At 41.1% G+C, this 17,491-nt stretch overlaps 1 protein-coding gene across 1 annotated transcript in view; it reads right to left on the minus strand.

Annotated features, from left to right (window-relative positions):
• Positions 1-4,487: 4,487 nt before the first annotated feature.
• LOC147615932 (uncharacterized) overlaps positions 4,488-17,491 on the minus strand; it is a 36,793-nt gene continuing 23,789 nt past the window's right edge. Inside the window, exons 3-5 of the mRNA XM_086778570.1 lie at positions 5,767-5,969; positions 5,447-5,634; positions 4,488-5,293 (exon numbers count right to left, since the gene is read on the minus strand). Coding sequence (XP_086634696.1) covers positions 4,980-5,293; positions 5,447-5,634; positions 5,767-5,969 — 705 coding nt within the window. The 3' untranslated portion in view covers positions 4,488-4,979. The remainder of the gene's footprint in view (positions 5,294-5,446; positions 5,635-5,766; positions 5,970-17,491) is intronic.

A 17,491-nucleotide genomic window follows, 5' to 3' on the forward strand; every position in this document is an offset into this window, starting at 1 on the left:
TCAGGTATACCTATCTTTAGACTCATGTTTGGTTTGACGTCTATGGTTGACTCCTGTCTCCAAATTCACAGCTCATGTGTCCAAACTCACAGCTCACATCTCCAAGCTCACGGCTCACGTCTTTAGGCTCACGTGTTTGACTCACCTCTTTTTTCATGGGATTGTGGGATTAGGTCTCCCAACCCGAGAGCTTAATTGTCGTGTTTTTGGAGTTTTTTGAGATTTTTTAGAGAGGGGTGATTAAGGATCCTAATCTTAGTAAGTGGTTGTTATATAAGTAATTAATTTTTTTGTTAGCTTTACATGCTTCTAAGCTACCATATCACACGATGCATGAAAAATATGAAAAAATATAAAATGCATGAACAAAAATTAACTATCTCAATCTAATCCACACTTAATGGAACTTACTGCTCATGTTTTTGGAGTGGATTCCACTCCTCATCATAATTACTAAGCTATTCCTTGGCTTAATGCAATGAAATCTAAGCCTTGTGGGGTCCAAAATCATGCAAATCACCAAGAAACAAGGATTTTTCCCTTCTAAGATATGAAACTAAAATGTAAATCAAAATCAAAAGCAATAAAACGAACACATACAAGGCTCCAAAGTCGTGTGTTTTTCAAAGTTCAACCTCCCTAATCAACACCATGCAATATTGGGTGATTCCAATAGCTTGGAATGGACATATGAACGGAGCAAAGCCCTATGCTAGTCCTCGTCTCCCCGTCATTGTTAACAAGACTGAATATGTTCAAGTCCAGCGCTTACCTTAGCTTTGCCAAAGCACGTGTCGTTGGTCCTTGTCTTTGAGCCACCGATATGCAACTTCCGATGTGGGTGCGCTAGCTCGTTGTCTTCACTCCTTTATCACATCGGGAGTGCTCCTTGCCAATGGGAGATCTCTCTTCGCCAACATAGAGGCAAATAGAGATGATCCTTCACAATGGTTCTCTCTCACAAAAGGTAGGGAAAGAAGAGGAAGCTAATGCAAGGAAAAAACCTATAACAATACTAGCTAGCATTAAGCAAGCAAGATTCAATAGCATACATACAAGCAAGAAGAGGAAACAGAAGAGCTCACACGTATTCTATTGCAAGGAAATGATTGTGTATTGCTTATTGTCAAAAATGACTTATATACAAGTGACTAGTTTTCACCCTAAAGGCCAACAAACTTAAAAATGATTGTCTCTATTACTAGTCTTAAGCAAGTATGCACATGACTTTTCCAATTTGACATTAAGCACAAAGTTATATGTTCCAGCACTATCTTACAAAAGAAAAGTACCCATTTGAGTGGATAAGATGGCAAAGCGCCTTACGGTAAGTCGGGCGAGTGAAACCATGTTAACCTACGGAGCGGTAAGCACTATTAAAACAATCTAAAGACCAAGCTTTTGCAAGCACAAATCGGTCCATCAACTTCATCTTCCAAACTATCGAAGTATCTATAATATTTTATTTATAGTAGATTATTATGGGATGGGCTCCTTCTGCTTTAGGCCAACCTATTATGTAGAAACATTTGTTCATGTTGACTATACAAATATCTTCCTCAATTTTTAAATTTTTATCTATTGTTGTGGTGAAGCCATGGAAATTGTAATCATTTAAAAATATACTAATAACACACTCAATTACATTATTTAAATTTTAAATTATTATTTTTACGAAGAATACTTAAATTGAATGTTTGGACATATTATTTATTTGTATGAACTGTTCATTGACATGTCACAAATTAATTGTGCCCTTTCTTTACATGCAAAAAACAATTCATGTGAAAGATGATTCATATTGCTAAGGAGTTAATGTATGCTTGGGCTTACTTTGTGTTTGTCAATTTTTATCATAAGGTATTCATTTCATTTAGTTTTCTTAGAGCTTGATATCTCCTTGAGTGAAAAGTTTGAAAAGCAAAAAGAAAACCTAGAAAAGGAAATAGTATCTTTTGAGAAAATGTGTTACTAGTGTGTACCTTTGATATGTGCTTTGACATTAGTTTGGTAACAAGACATAAAACTTTTGTTTGTCATGTTAAAGGCTACTTGTGAGAATTTTTTCAAATCATCATAATGAATTTTCGTGTCCTTTCTTTTTTTCATATGACCTAAACTTCATCAAAAAAAAAACCATTATGATTTATATGAATTCCTAGGAAGAGAATAATGAAAAACTCCACAACCTACAGTCTTGGTAACACAAACAAGCCCCTAATTTGAGAAAGGAGGGGCAAAAAAATCTAATTCATGCGTTTGAGTCCTTCGGTCCAAGGATTCTTATTCACCATAAAATTTGGAAATTCGATGATGTGACAATTTGCACAATGCCTCCAACTTTCTCTCTACAATGTTGTTTGATAGTGAAGTCATGACCTCTACTCCAAGACTTTCTTGCTACCAATATGCTCATTCCAAGGTCTATCTACATAAATGGATTTATTTTTTGAGAACCTTAATCGATCAATATATGGAGGTTTTTGGAGATTTTGATAGCATTTTTTGGAAGTACCCCTGTGCAAACTAGGAGCATAAAAGCTCTTAGGAAATAATCTAGTACACTTCCATCCATGCTTGATGAATTTCTTGGTTTGGTTTCAAGGAGAAGCAAAGTTTTATAAGCTTTTTTGGATAGACTTGTAGCCATACCTATTCATATGCAAAGCTTCCATTGTTGACTCCTAAAAATGTTTGACTCTAGTTTTGCAACAAAGACATGGCACAATAGCCTCCAATCGTTGAGAGAAAATAGGATGTAACATTGAGCCTTCTCTTCTATGCCAATATTTTTCCTGTTCTCATGTATGTTACACATCTTGACGAAAACTTTGGAAAAAGGTTCATGCTACACAAACACGTTTTGTGACCCTCAAAAAGGATGTTTTATTGTCTCATTAGATCATACAACTAACAATAAGCTTACTTTACATTTGTCATTGTCTTTAGTAAAGTATCCTCTTTGTGTATGCCAAGAGCTTGCTCTACAATTTGCACAAGTTAGCATAATGCAACTATCTATTTCTTTTTGTGTACGAAAGATTTTTTGTGCAAAGGATTAGACTTAATAATCAAGGACTTTTCAACGAATACACGTATACCAAGGTACCATCCAAATAAAAAAAGTAATTATATGAGTGCAATAATGCAATGTAGCTATCAGTGAAGACAATGATTTGGCAAAACAGTGAAACAAAAATTCTAAGGATCAAGCACAAGAGGCAATGTTTAGTGAGAGTGTCTTGATCACAACAGATCAAAATTGGGCAATGTGCGAGAGAGAGAGAGAGAGAGAGAGAGAGAGAGAGAGAGAGAGAGAGATGGCTCTCTCTAGCAAGTGAATCATTCTCTACTCTCATGAGCATTGATTGCATGTTTACACATTGTGTCACAAAAGCACAAAGCAAATACAAAAACATGCATACAAGGGTGACATCAAAATGTTGGTGCCTTTATTGTAGTGCTGTTTGTGCAAAGAATGGTATTTGTCAATAGCCTAGCTTAAAGTGGGCTTCAAAATGTTCTTAACACGAATCAGACTTGATCTTAACATCCTGAGAATTAAGCTCAAGTAGTGAACTTAAATCCAGCCTTTTCCCACATCCATTACTATCTGAGGCAGAGGAGCACCATGCCATGCCATTTCTTTATGCATCATGAGTAGGCCAGTTTATTAAACCGCCCAACGTAAAAATAAACCAAATCTTCCAACATTTACCAATCTCTACATTAAAAGTGATGGTTCATAGCCAATGAGGTGATAGCTCAAGTGGTGAAGTGTTTACCTATGACAAACAGGTCTTGGCTTCAAAACCTCCTTGGTGTTTCCTCGACGGCATCGCCTACGGGTGTATAAATAAGCGCCTACGGATAGTGAAATTTGGTAACTATGGGAGGATTTTGGGCCAAAGGCCAGTTGGAAAAAAAAAAAAGTAAAGTCCCAGATGTTTGGGAAGGGCAACAGGTCCAACAGACAAGGCAAAATTCTTTCTCCTATTGCTTTTCATACAGACAACTGCGTGAACATTCCAAGACCCAATAAGCTCCCTTGTTAACTTTACCACTGATTATGACCAGTAATTGCTACAACATGCACTCCTCTTTCAATTGAGAAGCAAACCTGACCTCATGTGTAAGTAAAAGCTCCCTTTCAACCCGAGTAGCCCAGCTAGATGTTCAAAAGATCTCTGCTGCCCATGGTTCAATTTAGTATTGCACATGCCATTGCCCACATTTCATAGATGTTACGCCCTCAAATGAAGCCATTAACAACATGGAGGCACTTGGGAACTACCACCTAGGGCCCTCCAATCAAAAATGTTAAGCCACTTGCAAACTATTGCCTTACAATAAGAAATAATGTCCCTTTGCTGTGGTGGATAGGTTGATCAGGTTCATAAAATACAGAAGCAGAATTGCCATTCATACTACCAAAGGTCTTTTTGCAAGACATCATAGACAGCAGAAAAACCTAACTGCATGTGTACAGACTTGCCTGAGCAGTAAGCTAAATTACCCAACGGAAAACTTAATTTTCACCACCACCAACCAACAAACCAAACCACCAAAAAAAAAACCAAAAAAAAAAACTCGTATCAAGTGCACAGTCCTTGCTCAATACTACCAATACTAAGAATGTGCTTTTGAGAAACCGCAAAACCTCATCTCTACGGTCTTGCTCCGAACACTCATACTAGGATCATTTAACAGATAGTGTACAATCAATCTATGGACCAAGAGTTCATAACCAACACATCGGGTATAGGATGAGGTGATACATAACCAAAAGATGGAACCCTTTGTTTGAATATGATGAATTATTCTCAGTTCATCTTTCCTCCACTTCAATATCCTCATATAACCAGCAAAGAATGATGCAGAGCTTCCGTATCGATGTCTCATTTAGAGCTCTTCCTTTTTTAGAACACAAGCAGAGAGACATGATCCCACTATCCCACATTACTTGTCAATAACACAAATCACTGAGCCTTTTTCAAATCCCCAGCTTCGTGTGTTCTCCGAAGCAGTTGTGAAGTTCTGAATGATGCATCATCTTTGATGAAACTCCACCATAGCCATGTCAAAGGTATAGTGACAGCGTGCCAGAAAGAGTGAGCATCAACACAGCCCCATAAGGGGGGGAAATCAAAAATTTCTAGAAGCATGGCCATTGACCCAGCCACGACCACAAACCACAACTTGAACTTTGAGGGATGGTGCACATAACCTGCCCAGAATATCCAAAGAAGCAATTGAAGCACACAAATGGTCGCACAAACCTTCATGTTCCAGCCTGCATAGAGATCAAGACATCCAACAAAATGAATCCATAACTATAATGCAAGACATAACAAGTCATGAACAAAATACAAAACCAGTTCCCCCATCTCTAGTGTTTTCTCCCTCTACACTCCATGGAGATTACAAGTGTTAAGATGCCACATACCATAATCAAGATCATAGAAATTCAGATAAAGAATGTGTGTAGAAACAAAGGCTATCACTGGCGCAGCCACCATCACACGCGCTACCTCAATCCTCAGGCTGAATGTTCTAATGATGGCAGCAATGAGTACCAAACCTAGCAGGGCAACAGCTGAGGAGTAATCTAGCTTCTCCGTGAACTCTGTGTCTCTGCAGTACTTATGTAAAAAAGAGCATATTCAATAGCAAAAGCACATGCATTGCATACTAACTGAAACAAGACAACACATTCTACCAAGCATGCCATTGCTGTAAATAGAACATGGGCAGAGCAGTGCAAACCTTGCATGAAAGACTGAACTCCATAGCCAAGAGTTCAAGGAAGCCAAGCCATATATTGTCCAAAGATCACAGTATTCGTAATAAGGGCCTTTTTTGCCTTGAGGACGTTTGGGAAGAGTGAAATGAACCAAGTAAAGAAAAGACGACAAGCCTTGTACATGTACAGCTAGATTAGCAAGGGAGAAGGCAACTGAGGATGGTTCCTGTCAAAATTAGTTAGTTTCAGATCTCTCTCTCTCTCTCTCTCTCTATGCTCATGCTATCAATGCTCATGAGAGTAGAGAATGATTCACTTGCTAGAGAGAGCCATCTCTCTCTCTCTCTCTCTCTCTCTCTCTCTCTCTCTCTCTCACTTGCTCATTGCCCAATTTTGATCTGTTGTGATCAGAACACTCTCACTAAACATTGCCTCTTGTGCTTGATCCTTAGAATTTTTGTTTCACTGTTTTGCACAGCATTGTCTTCACTGATAGCTACGTTGCATTACTGCACTCATATAATTACTTTTTTTATTTGGATGACTCCATATGCCAGGATACTTGGAGATAGCACTCAGGATTTCAATGGGCCACATCAGGGTGTTGTCACAGACTTCAGATCATAGTCACAAGAAACGTTTCAAGGTTTTTTACGTTTCGAGGTTTTTCAGGTTTTGTTTCGAAAGGTTTCGTCCCTCCGGTAAGAAACCGCAAGGTTTCAAAAAATCAATAATTTTATAAAATATAAATACTTAAAGAACTTATAGTAGCCATCTAAAAACATAGTGTAATGACGAAAATATGTTGTCTTCTCACACATCTCAAGGAATCATCCTTATTTTGGTGAGGCATTATGGCAATTTTGCTTGATTAGATGCCACAAGTTGTTCAATCAAGGACTCTTAAGAAATTGAAGAAGAGAAGGTAGAAATTGGGAAAGATTTAAGACATTGAAGGATGGTGTATGAAGAAAAAGAGGAAAGAAGAGAGGAGAAGAAGAGAAAAGGAGAAGAAGAGCAAGGGAGAAGAAGAGAAAGGAAGAAGAAGAGAAGAGAAAAAGAGAATGAAGGAAGGAGGAGTAAAGGTGAAAGATATGGCAGGAGAAGAAGAGCTGGCAGAAGATGCAAAAAGCGAGGGAGGTAGGAGAAGAAGAGGGAAGGAAGGTGATGAGGAGGATATGGAAAAAAAAAATCCCCAAAAAAAAACGGGGACCCAAAAAAAAACCCCCCGAAATTTGAGCAATACTGCCATACTGGAGGGGTTTCGAGGTTTTTAAAAACCATTTCGAAGTTTCGAGGTTTCGAAAGCTAGAAACAGCTTTTTTTGTTACTATGCTTTAGATTGAGGCGAGGAGAGAGGTAGCACCAAGGTAAGAGCATCAGGAGCTACAAATATGCAGGGTTTGTGAGATGCAAGAGATTGAGATTGAGGAACACATTATCCTTCGATGTCCAACACAATACAAAACTAGAGGCCGCTTCCACTGTTTATTTAGAGAGGGTGCCAAAATATCCCCTGTTTGTGAAACAAACTTAGTCGCAAAAGGCTTAGAGTCTCATGGAATGAATACGGGTATCTCAATTGTGACTTTGAGCTTACACCACAAAATTTTTGTCCCTCAAGTAATTGGGGTGAATAGCTATTAAAGAACTATGCCATGGAGACAATTCCACAAAGATGCCCAACCATGGTTGTTTCTCGTACTAGTACGAACTTATTCGTACCGTATGGTTCGTACAGTACGGTGCCACACGATATGGTACGGCACGAACCCCCCAACCCCCCCCCCCACACACACACACACACCTTGAGGAAAAAAAATTCCAAATGCTCAAAAAAAATAGAAATCCTACTCAACGAAGATCCCAAATGCCCGCAATACTTCGCAACTTTCGTGTCCACTCAGTATTCCGTATGGGGTTGCTGAGAGACCTAAAAAATCTGGCAAGGTAGACTGGTAGTGTTTCGAAAGGTTTCGTCCCTCGGCTAAGAAACCGCAAGGTTTCAAAAAATCAATAATTTTATTAAGTATAAATACTTAAAGAACTTATAGTATCCATCTAAAAACAGTGTAATGACGAAAATATGTTGTCTTCTCACACATCTCAAGGAATCATCCTTATTTTGGCGAGGCATTACGGCACTTTTGCTTGATTAGATGCCACAAGTTGTTCAATCAAGGACTCTTAAGAAATTGAAGAAGAGAAGGTAGAAATTGGGAAAGATTTAAGACATTGAAGGATGGTGTATGAAGAAAAAGAGGAAAGAAGAGAGGAGAAGAAGAGAAAAGGAGAAGAAGAGCAAGGGAGAAGAAGAGAAAGGGAGAAGAAGAGAGAAAAAGAGAATGAAGGAAGGAGGAGTAAAGGTGAAAGATATGGCAGGAGAAGAAGAGCTAGCAGAAGATGCAAAAAGCGAGGGAGGTAGGAGAAGAAGAGGGAAGGAAGGTGATGAGGAGGATATGGAAAAAAAAAATCCCCAAAAAAAACGGGGACCCAAAAAAAAAGCCCCCGAAATTTGAGCAATACTGCCATACTGGAGGGGTTTCGAGGTTTTTAAAAACCATTTCGAAGTTTCGAGGTTTCGAAAGCTAGAAACAGCTTTTTTTGTTACTATGCTTTAGATTGAGGCGAGGAGAGAGGTAGCACCAAGGCAAGAGCATCAGGAGCTACAAATATGCAGGGTTTGTGAGATGCAAGAGATTGAGATTGAGGAACACATTATCCTTCGATGTCCAACACAATACAAAACTAGAGACCGCTTCCACTGTTTATTTAGAGAGGGTGCCAAAATATCCCCTGTTTGTGAAACAAACTTAGTCGCAAAAAGCTTAGAGTCTCATGGAATGAATACGGGCATCTCAGCTATGACTTTGAGCTTACACCACAAAATTTTTGTCCCTCAACTAATTGGGGTGAATAGCTATTAAAGAACTATGCCATGGGCCCAACCATGGTTGTTTCTCGTACTAGTACGAACCTATTCGTACCGTATGGTTCGTACAGTACGGTGCCACACTATATGATACGGCACGAACTCCCCGACCCCCCCCCCACACACACACACCTTGAGGGAAAAAAATTCCAAATGCTCAAAAAAAATAGAAATCCTACTCAACGAAGATCCCAAATGTCCGCAATACTTCGCAACTTTCATGTCCACTCAGTATTCCATATGGGGTTGCTAAAAATCTGGCAAGGTAGACTGGTAGTGTTTCGAAAGGTTTCGTCCCTCGGCTAAGAAACCGCAAGGTTTCAAAAAATCAATAATTTTATTAAGTATAAATACTTAAAGAACTTATAGTATCCATCTAAAAACATAGTGTAATGACGAAAATATGTTGTCTTCTCACACATCTCAAGGAATCATCCTTATTTTGGCGAGGCATTACGGCACTTTTGCTTGATTAGATGCCACAAGTTGTTCAATCAAGGACTCTTAAGAAATTGAAGAAGAGAAGGTAGAAATTGGGAAAGATTTAAGACATTGAAGGATGGTGTATGAAGAAAAAGAGGAAAGAAGAGAGGAGAAGAAGAGAAAAGGAGAAGAAGAGCAAGGGAGAAGAAGAGAAAGGAAGAAGAAGAGGAGAGAAAAAGAGAATGAAGGAAGGAGGAGTAGAGGTGAAAGATATGGCAGGAGAAGAAGAGCTAGCAGAAGATGGAAAAAGCGAGGGAGGTAGGAGAAGAAGAGGGAAGGAAGGTGATGAGGAGGATATGGGAAAAAAAAATCCCATAAAAAACGGGGACCCATAAAAAAAACCCCGAAATTTGAGCAATACTGCCATACTAGAGGGGTTTCAAGGTTTTTAAAAACCATTTCGAATTTCGAGGTTTCGAAAGCTAGAAACAGCTGTTTTTGTTACTATGCTTTAGATTGAGGCGAGGAGAGAGGTAGCACCAAGGCAAGAGCATCAGGAGCTACAAATATGCAGGGTTTGTGAGATGCAAGAGATTGAGATTGAGGAACACATTATCCTTCGATGTCCAACACAATACAAAACTAGAGGCCGCTTCCACTGTTTCTTTAGAGAGGGTGCCAGAATATCCCCTGTTTGTGAAACAAACTTAGTCCCAAAAAGCTTAGAATCTCATGGAATGAATACAGGCATCTTTTCTATACTTTGAGCTTACACCACAAAATTTTTGTCCCTCAGCTAATTGGGGTGAATAGCTATTAAAGAACTATGTCATGGAGACAATTCCACAAAGATGCCCAACCATGGTTGTTTCTCGTACCAGTATGAACCTATTCGTACCGTACGTGCCATACGATATCGTACGGCACAAGCCCCCCCCCCTCCCCCCCACACCTTGAGGAAAAAAATTCCAAATGCTCAAAAAAAATAGAAATCCTGCTCAACGAAGATCCCAAATGCCTGCAATACTTCGCAACTTTCGTGTCCACTCGGTATTCCATATGGGGTTACTGAGAGACCTAAAAAATCTGGCAAGGTAGACTGGTAGTGTACACTTGATTGGTAGGATGAGAGAATCTTGCTACATCACTTGGAGATCCCTGGTATAGGTAGGCTAGACAGTCAGATCCTCAAGTTATGTACGAGGGAGAAGATTTGGACAAGGTCATTTTGATCTAGAGAGGAGTCCCTAAACCTATCACCCTAGATGCACCGCTCATTTTGTGCAAGGACGGTCCCTTAGAGAATAAACGCTACACTGGGAGACCTTTTACCCATGGAAGCTCTTTTTTGGAGACAATTGGGAGATCCAACTGGGAGAGACACATCTCCATGTTTTGGTTCCTCAAGCCTGTAAACTCCTCCCCCCCCCCCCCCCCCCCCCCCCCCCAACCTTCCCTCAAATTCAACTCGAAGCCATAGTTGTTTCTCGTACCGATACGAATGGGTTCGTACCGTACGGTTCGTATGGTACGGTACAAGTTCCCCCCTTCCCCAAAAAAAAATTTCCCTTGGAAAAAAAAATTCCAAATGCTTTAAAAAAATATAGAAACCTTGCTTAACGAAGATCCCAAATGCTCGCAATACTTCGCAACTTTCGTGTCCACTCAGTATTCCATATGGGGTTGTGGAGAGACCTAAAAAATTTGGCGAGGTAGATTGGTAGTGTACACTTGATTGATAGGATGAGAGAATCTTGCTACATCACTTAGAGATCCCTCGTATAGGTAGGCTCGACAGTTAGATTCTCAAGTTATGTACGAGGGAGAAGATTTGGACATGGCCATTTTGATCTAGAGAGGAGTCCCTAAACCTATCACCCTAGATGCACTGTCACCAGCCTGGACATTTCCCAGTATGAAAGGGGTCTGGTGGACTCCAAGATGTCTAAATATTTGGAAAGTACAAGCTTTGGGAATGGGGGATTATCCTAGAATACAAAGGACCACACTCCTAAAATTTAGGAGAGTTGCTATTTTTAGCCCGACTCCGTCTGTTCGCGTCATTACATCTAGAATTGAGCAGATACCAAGAGTTGGCAAAGTGCCTATGACAGAATGTCTACCAGTTGGGATATTTTTAGAGATAAAGTTTATGAAGGACCCATCTCTTAGATTGGGACATGTGGCAAGAAAGTGAATCAAAGTGAGACGAGTGGCTTGACACTTTTTAGAAAGTGGATCAAAGTGAGACAAGTGCCCTCACACTTGTCACTTCAGCTATTGTGTGGCTCTCCACTTGTCATTGTAGCCTTCTCTTGCCATTTTAGCTCATGGGAGGCCCAAATCTATAAATTGGAGCCCTCTCTCTTCATTAATAGAGGCTCTCTTGCTGCACACTAGCCTCTACCACCATTGAAGGCTTCCCTAATGATGGCTACTCTCTTTCTCTCTCTCTTGAAGGCTGCCCATGAAGAATACCGGCTGTTGGGGACTGTTTTGGAGGCTTCCATCGCGAAGAAATACTGAAGGCAAGGGTATTTAATCATTTATTATGATTTCTAGCCATTGTACTTGTTGTACCAACCCTTGTACTTACTGTACCAGCCACTGTAATGGCTGTACAAGCCCTTGCACCTGCTGTACCAACCACTGTACTGGCTGTACCAACCCTTGTACTTGCTGTACCACCCATTGTACTGACTGTACCGGCTTCTGTACTTACTGTACCAACCACTGTACCTTCTGTACTAGTCACTGTACATGCTGTACCAACATTTGTACTTACTGTACCTGCTGTACCAGCCACCATACCGGCTGTACCAGCCACTGTACCAGCTGTACCAACCATTGTACCTGTTGTACCGACTGAATGGAGAGTTGTACTTGCTGTACCATCTCTATTGCATAAAGACCCGTGGTTTTTGGGGAAGAATCAGTACCCACACGGAGGTATATGGATTATGTTGTTGGCTCAGCATTTCTACAGCCTATGTTCCGGCTTGGTTGCCTCATGTTGGGCTGTGTTATGGCATTTGTATATGGATAATCCGGCATCTCCCGTGGGGAGAGTAAGGCCCTCAAAGCTTGTACATGATATTATTCTCCTTGGGTAATAAAATACTCCAAGGGGGGGGTCGGCCCATTCCGGCCTCTATGTGGTGTCACATGTGCAAGCTCCATTTTCAGCATTTGTGGATGTTTTGTCCAGCTTTATGTTTTATGCAAAGTGATGATGGATATGTGTTGTGGCCATGTTTAAATGTTTTAATATGCATTGATGGTATCAACGAGTGTGTCAAAGGCCCTAGTCCCCCGGGCACCGCCGCGAGTTACATGCACTGCTCGTATTTGTGCAAGGACGGTGCTACATTGGGAGACCTTTGGTATTGCATTACCCATCCAGGTTCTTTTTTGGAGACAATCGGGAGATCCAACTGGGAGAGACACGTATCCATGTTCTGGTTCCTCAAGCACTGTAGACTCCTCCCCTCCCAACCTTCCCTCACATTCAAGCTTGAAGCTCCATAGGTTGTAAGTGTGAAAAATAAAAACCGTATTTTATCATACGGTATCCAAAAATTTCATATCGTACCAGAAATTCCCGTACAATATTGTATCGTACGGTATCGTATTTTCGTACCGTGACAACCATGCTTGAAGCTCCATAGTTTGTAAGTGTTTTAAAAAAAACCGTATTTTATCGTACGGTATCTGAAATTTTCATATCGTACCAAAAATTCCCGTATGGTATCGTATCGTACGGTATCATATTTTCGTACCGTGACAACCATGTGCCCAACCGAGTCCCAAACCCAAAGCACTAAAGGCTGAAGAGCTGATGCACAATGGTGCCACTGATCAAGTTGTCATGAAGAAGGTAGGGAAGCCCTAAATGAATCACCTGAAGCATCTGATGTATGCATGTGGTGACCATCATCCCCACTTGCATGATGTCGGTATAGCGGTCCAATTTACACCATAAAAACACATTAATAAGAGATATGGAGAGAGAGGAGAGTACACCTGAGTGGGTTCCAAATACCCACTTAAGAACCCATGTATTTAGCTATATTACAAGATTTGAGAACAATGGGTAATGGAGTGAACAAACCCCTTGTGAACTTGAGCATTAGTTGACTTCAGGCTAGCTGATGGCAAAAACTTGCTCACCCTAGCTAGATATGCGTCAGGGCAGACTACCTACAAAGTTTCAGAAGCCTGGACGCCTTTCTCCTATGAGGATGGAGCACTGGGGCTGATCTTTGTTGTGGGAGGCTGCTGGACTGCTACCAAGGCTTGTACTTGCATGAATGTGAGACAGGGAATAATGAGAGAATTAACACCCCATGGAGCTAGTCGAGCAGCCCTACATGCAGCGCCCGTGCGCTGCAGGGGGGATATAGATAAAATGCTTCACTGCTGTGTTTTCTTCCTGCAGGCCTGATCAGCCAGCCCACCGCCACTTTTGGGCATCCAATGTGTTCAAACTTCACACACGCTGCCAACTAGTTCCTTGGCCTGTCATTGTGCTGCCTGGCCCCTGTACATCCTGTTCAACCACTACCCATGCTGTCCAGCTTGGCTTGAGTGCCCATTGGCACGGAACGTACCTTATCAACTTGCCATGTGTCTTGTTTTGTCCTAGACTTGTTCACACAGTGTCCATGCCCGGCTCTTGGCCTTACAAGCTGTCCAAGCACTTATACAATTAACAAATCCTGGTATGTTGTATCTGTGTATGGCTACTAGCCACTTGTCCTTGGACTAGAGCTCACAATATGCTCTCAGTGCTCATCTAAAAGGTTCCTAATTGTGCTATCTTCAGCATAATGGCTAGGTGATACCCTGGTGCAATAGGTGCACATGACATTCCCTCCTACTAGACTTGTTGACAAGATCTGCATTGCTTCCAAATAATGTCCCCAGCCTGGACATTTCCAGTAAGAAAAGGGCTCTAGTGGATTCCCAGACACCCAAATATGTATTAGTGTACAAGCTTAGGAATGGGGAATTATCCAGTACAAAAGATCAAGCGCCCGAAGCTTGGTCTAAGTGCCCGAGATGGTTTCTTGGACACAAAAATGGGCATTGGAGCTGAAGTGTCAAGTGGAAAGCATGTATGGGGAGCTCCCAAGAGATCTAGCATTGAAACATGTTTCTACATGATGCTCACGTACATTTCTAATAAGGTGGAATACAAAGAAACAGACCCCTAAAATCTACGTGTTACTATTTTTGGACAACCCCCGATGGAAATTCCGGTCGCATCATTGCATCCATAAGCTACACAAATGGGGAGATTGTCGAAGCACCTTCAACAAAAGGTCTACAAGTTGAGATATTTTTAGAGATGAAGTTTATGGGGGACATGTGCCACAACCTGTTTTGATTGCCAGTGATATGCTGCTGCCCAACTTCTTCATGGTGCATGGGATGGTGCCTAAAGCTGTCTCCACTGTTCTACACCGGCTTTATAGCTGCCCAAGTTTGTATTTCACCAATGTTTTGGATTTATGGTATATGTGGAAGTATTATTTGCTTCAGTTTCATATTCGGCATCTTGAAGACCCGTGGTGATGGGGATCAGTACCCTCACAAGAAGAGATGGTTTACACACGTCCATGGTATTTTGGACCTTCTGTGTGCTCAGGGTAAGGAGCTTTGATGGCAATCTAGACAAACTCTGGACAGAGGATGTCTTGCTTATTACAAGAGTGCTTGAACACAACGAACTCGATGATGAACTACGGCTACCAAACTACTCTATATATAGTACCCAGGGTCAACATGGACGTAGGTCGGCCAACCCACAACTTGGCCCAAAATGACCAACCGAACATTGTATCCAAGGAAGATGTACTTCCTGAATTTTGGTTCTAGCTTTATCATCTTTTCATCTAGAACATGAAGATATGTATATGAAGCAAAAACTTTCGAATTGGGAAACCAAGGCCTTACATGTTACTACCTATGAAGGCCTCCTCTAAAGCTTTATCATCTTTAGTTCGAGTGGGAGAGCTGTTCAAGATTTAAACTACCGTTGCAACCGCCTCCACCCAAAATGTAAAAGGTAGTTTCTTGCCATAAAGCATGGCCTTAGCCATCTCCACTATGGACTCATTTCTTCCACTCTACCATCCCATTTTGTCATGGGAATAGAAGAATTAGTAAGTTGCTCACGATCCCATGTTGCTCGCAATACCTCATAAATTCTTCATACATATATCGACATCATCCATGGTCCATCCTAAGAACCTTAACCCTATGGTCTAACTTTTTCTCTTCTTCAGCTCTCCATTCAAAAGATTTTTTCAAGTCCTTATTTTTCTTCTTCAAAAAGTATATCCATGTTTTCCTTAAAAATCATCTATGAAAGTAAGAAAATGCATTGAACCTTTTAAAGATTCATTTTTCATCTTACCACAAATATCAGATTAAACCATCTCCAAGGGTTTCTTGGCCCTATACTTTGTCTCCTTCGAGAACATTTCTTGATGTTGCTTGCCTCTCATGCAAGCTTCACACATGACAAATGGATATCTGACCTGGGGTAACCCATTAAACAAAGGGTCAAAGTATTCATTTGCAAGCGCGCGGAGTAGCTCAAATGTCCATGCTTCTAGTGCCATAATCGACTTTCATTGCCACTAGTCTGGGCAAAAAGAGCTACATGCTTGTATAGTCTTCCATCCTCAACTCCATCCCATACTACCATGGTGTGCTCATTAAACTCCATCGCTTGGCGATAGCACTAATTGACAAAATATTTATGAAGGTCAAGCACAATAAAACATCTTTAATGTACCCAATTCTTCTCTGCGGTTGAATATCCGAACCTTCCTTTTGCACATTTTGGTTGTTCCCAATTCTTATGTTCTAGCAGATGCTCTCTATCATGTCATGAATATGCCATGGACATTCTCAGAGATTCTCCAGCAGAGGTAACCAGAAAAAGACCATTAGAGTTAGGGATTTGGAGCACAGAGTGCAGATGGGCTAGTGATGGACTTGGAGATAGGTGGAAGGATGCACTGACAGTTGCGTTGGATTCAAGGCAGGACCAGGACAGTCGGCTGCAGATTTGTTGTCGGCGGTACCTGATCTAAGACGGCTGCACTTCAAGAGGCGGCTGTACCATTAGGCGGCTGCAGGCGCATGAAGATACAAGAAGAAGCCAAGTCGGTTTGAGCATTTAATGGAGTGTTGACTGGTCGACCAGCAGTCAGCCAGTTTCACATGTCTTGTCGAAGGCCTATAAATAGGCTAGGAGGCTCATCATTCATTGCATTTAATCCTCTAGGGATTGGGTCTTAGGGGTCCAAGCAGGGACCAGATCTAGGGTGTTTACCACCTTTTTATGAAGGCAGCCTAGGGCTGTAGCAAAGTACCCTTTTTGTACTATATGAAATATACTGAATTTCCAGCACATCTCTCTCTCTCTCTACTCTCTCTCTCTTGCATCAGATGGTTTTCCAAGAGTGTTTAGGGCTGAAGGAAGACTCCCAGAGCTTCCGCATGTTCCACTCTCAAACCAATCTTACTTGTACCTCATATATACAATGACCCCACTATTCACAATCCATTGATCACCAAAAATGATTAAAGCAAATTTCACCACTTCCAGGATTTACGATATTTATAGACATTTATCAAATATATGTGTGTGTAGCAATTCGTCATAATCATCTGCTTTTTCTTAGCGTGGGCCTTCTACAATGTTTCTCTACATGTGGACTAGCCAAGGAGATCTTCTACAGCTATTGAGTTGTGAATGGCCGAGCTGCCTCTCACCGACCCTTTGTACTAGAGATACAATTGTATTACTTTCTTCTTGTACATGATACAGACAGTAGTTTAGGACTCTTGTGTGTGTTGTATGCGTGATTCTTCTGCACTCTTTTCTCTCTCTAAAAACCCTAGCACATAGGCACAAGTGTTCTATTGTTAGTATTAGAGCCTAGTGAACTTGCAAACTTTTCTAACACCCGTTTGAATTGCCTGCTTGGATAGGGTAGAGCCCCTAGGTTCCACGACTGCACAAGGTTCTTCCTAGTTTTTTTGGTGTGGAGTTGGCACCCTCCTTCACTGTTAGAACCCCATGGATCTCCTAAACGCAAAACACGAGTGATTAGTACAAACCCCCTAAGAGGGGTGCACACTGCAAACTTCCCCCGAGCCGAAGGCTAAAGCTCCAATCGCACGAACCATGCTAGTCAACACTAGTATACCACTGACAGCCTACCTATTGAGGCCTTCGGCATGATCGTCTGTGATACGTCAAATCCAATCGATAATCCTAGTCCATTACAAACCACAAAGTGAATAACTCTCTGTGAACAATAATAACCCGAGTCTCACTTATATAGTGACTATTGCTACTATAAATTTTGTCC

The sequence above is a fragment of the Cibotium barometz genome, chromosome 39, assembly GCF_041138505.1.
Source record: "Cibotium barometz isolate CiBa-2024 chromosome 39, ASM4113850v1, whole genome shotgun sequence".
Taxonomy (NCBI): domain Eukaryota; kingdom Viridiplantae; phylum Streptophyta; class Polypodiopsida; order Cyatheales; family Cibotiaceae; genus Cibotium; species Cibotium barometz.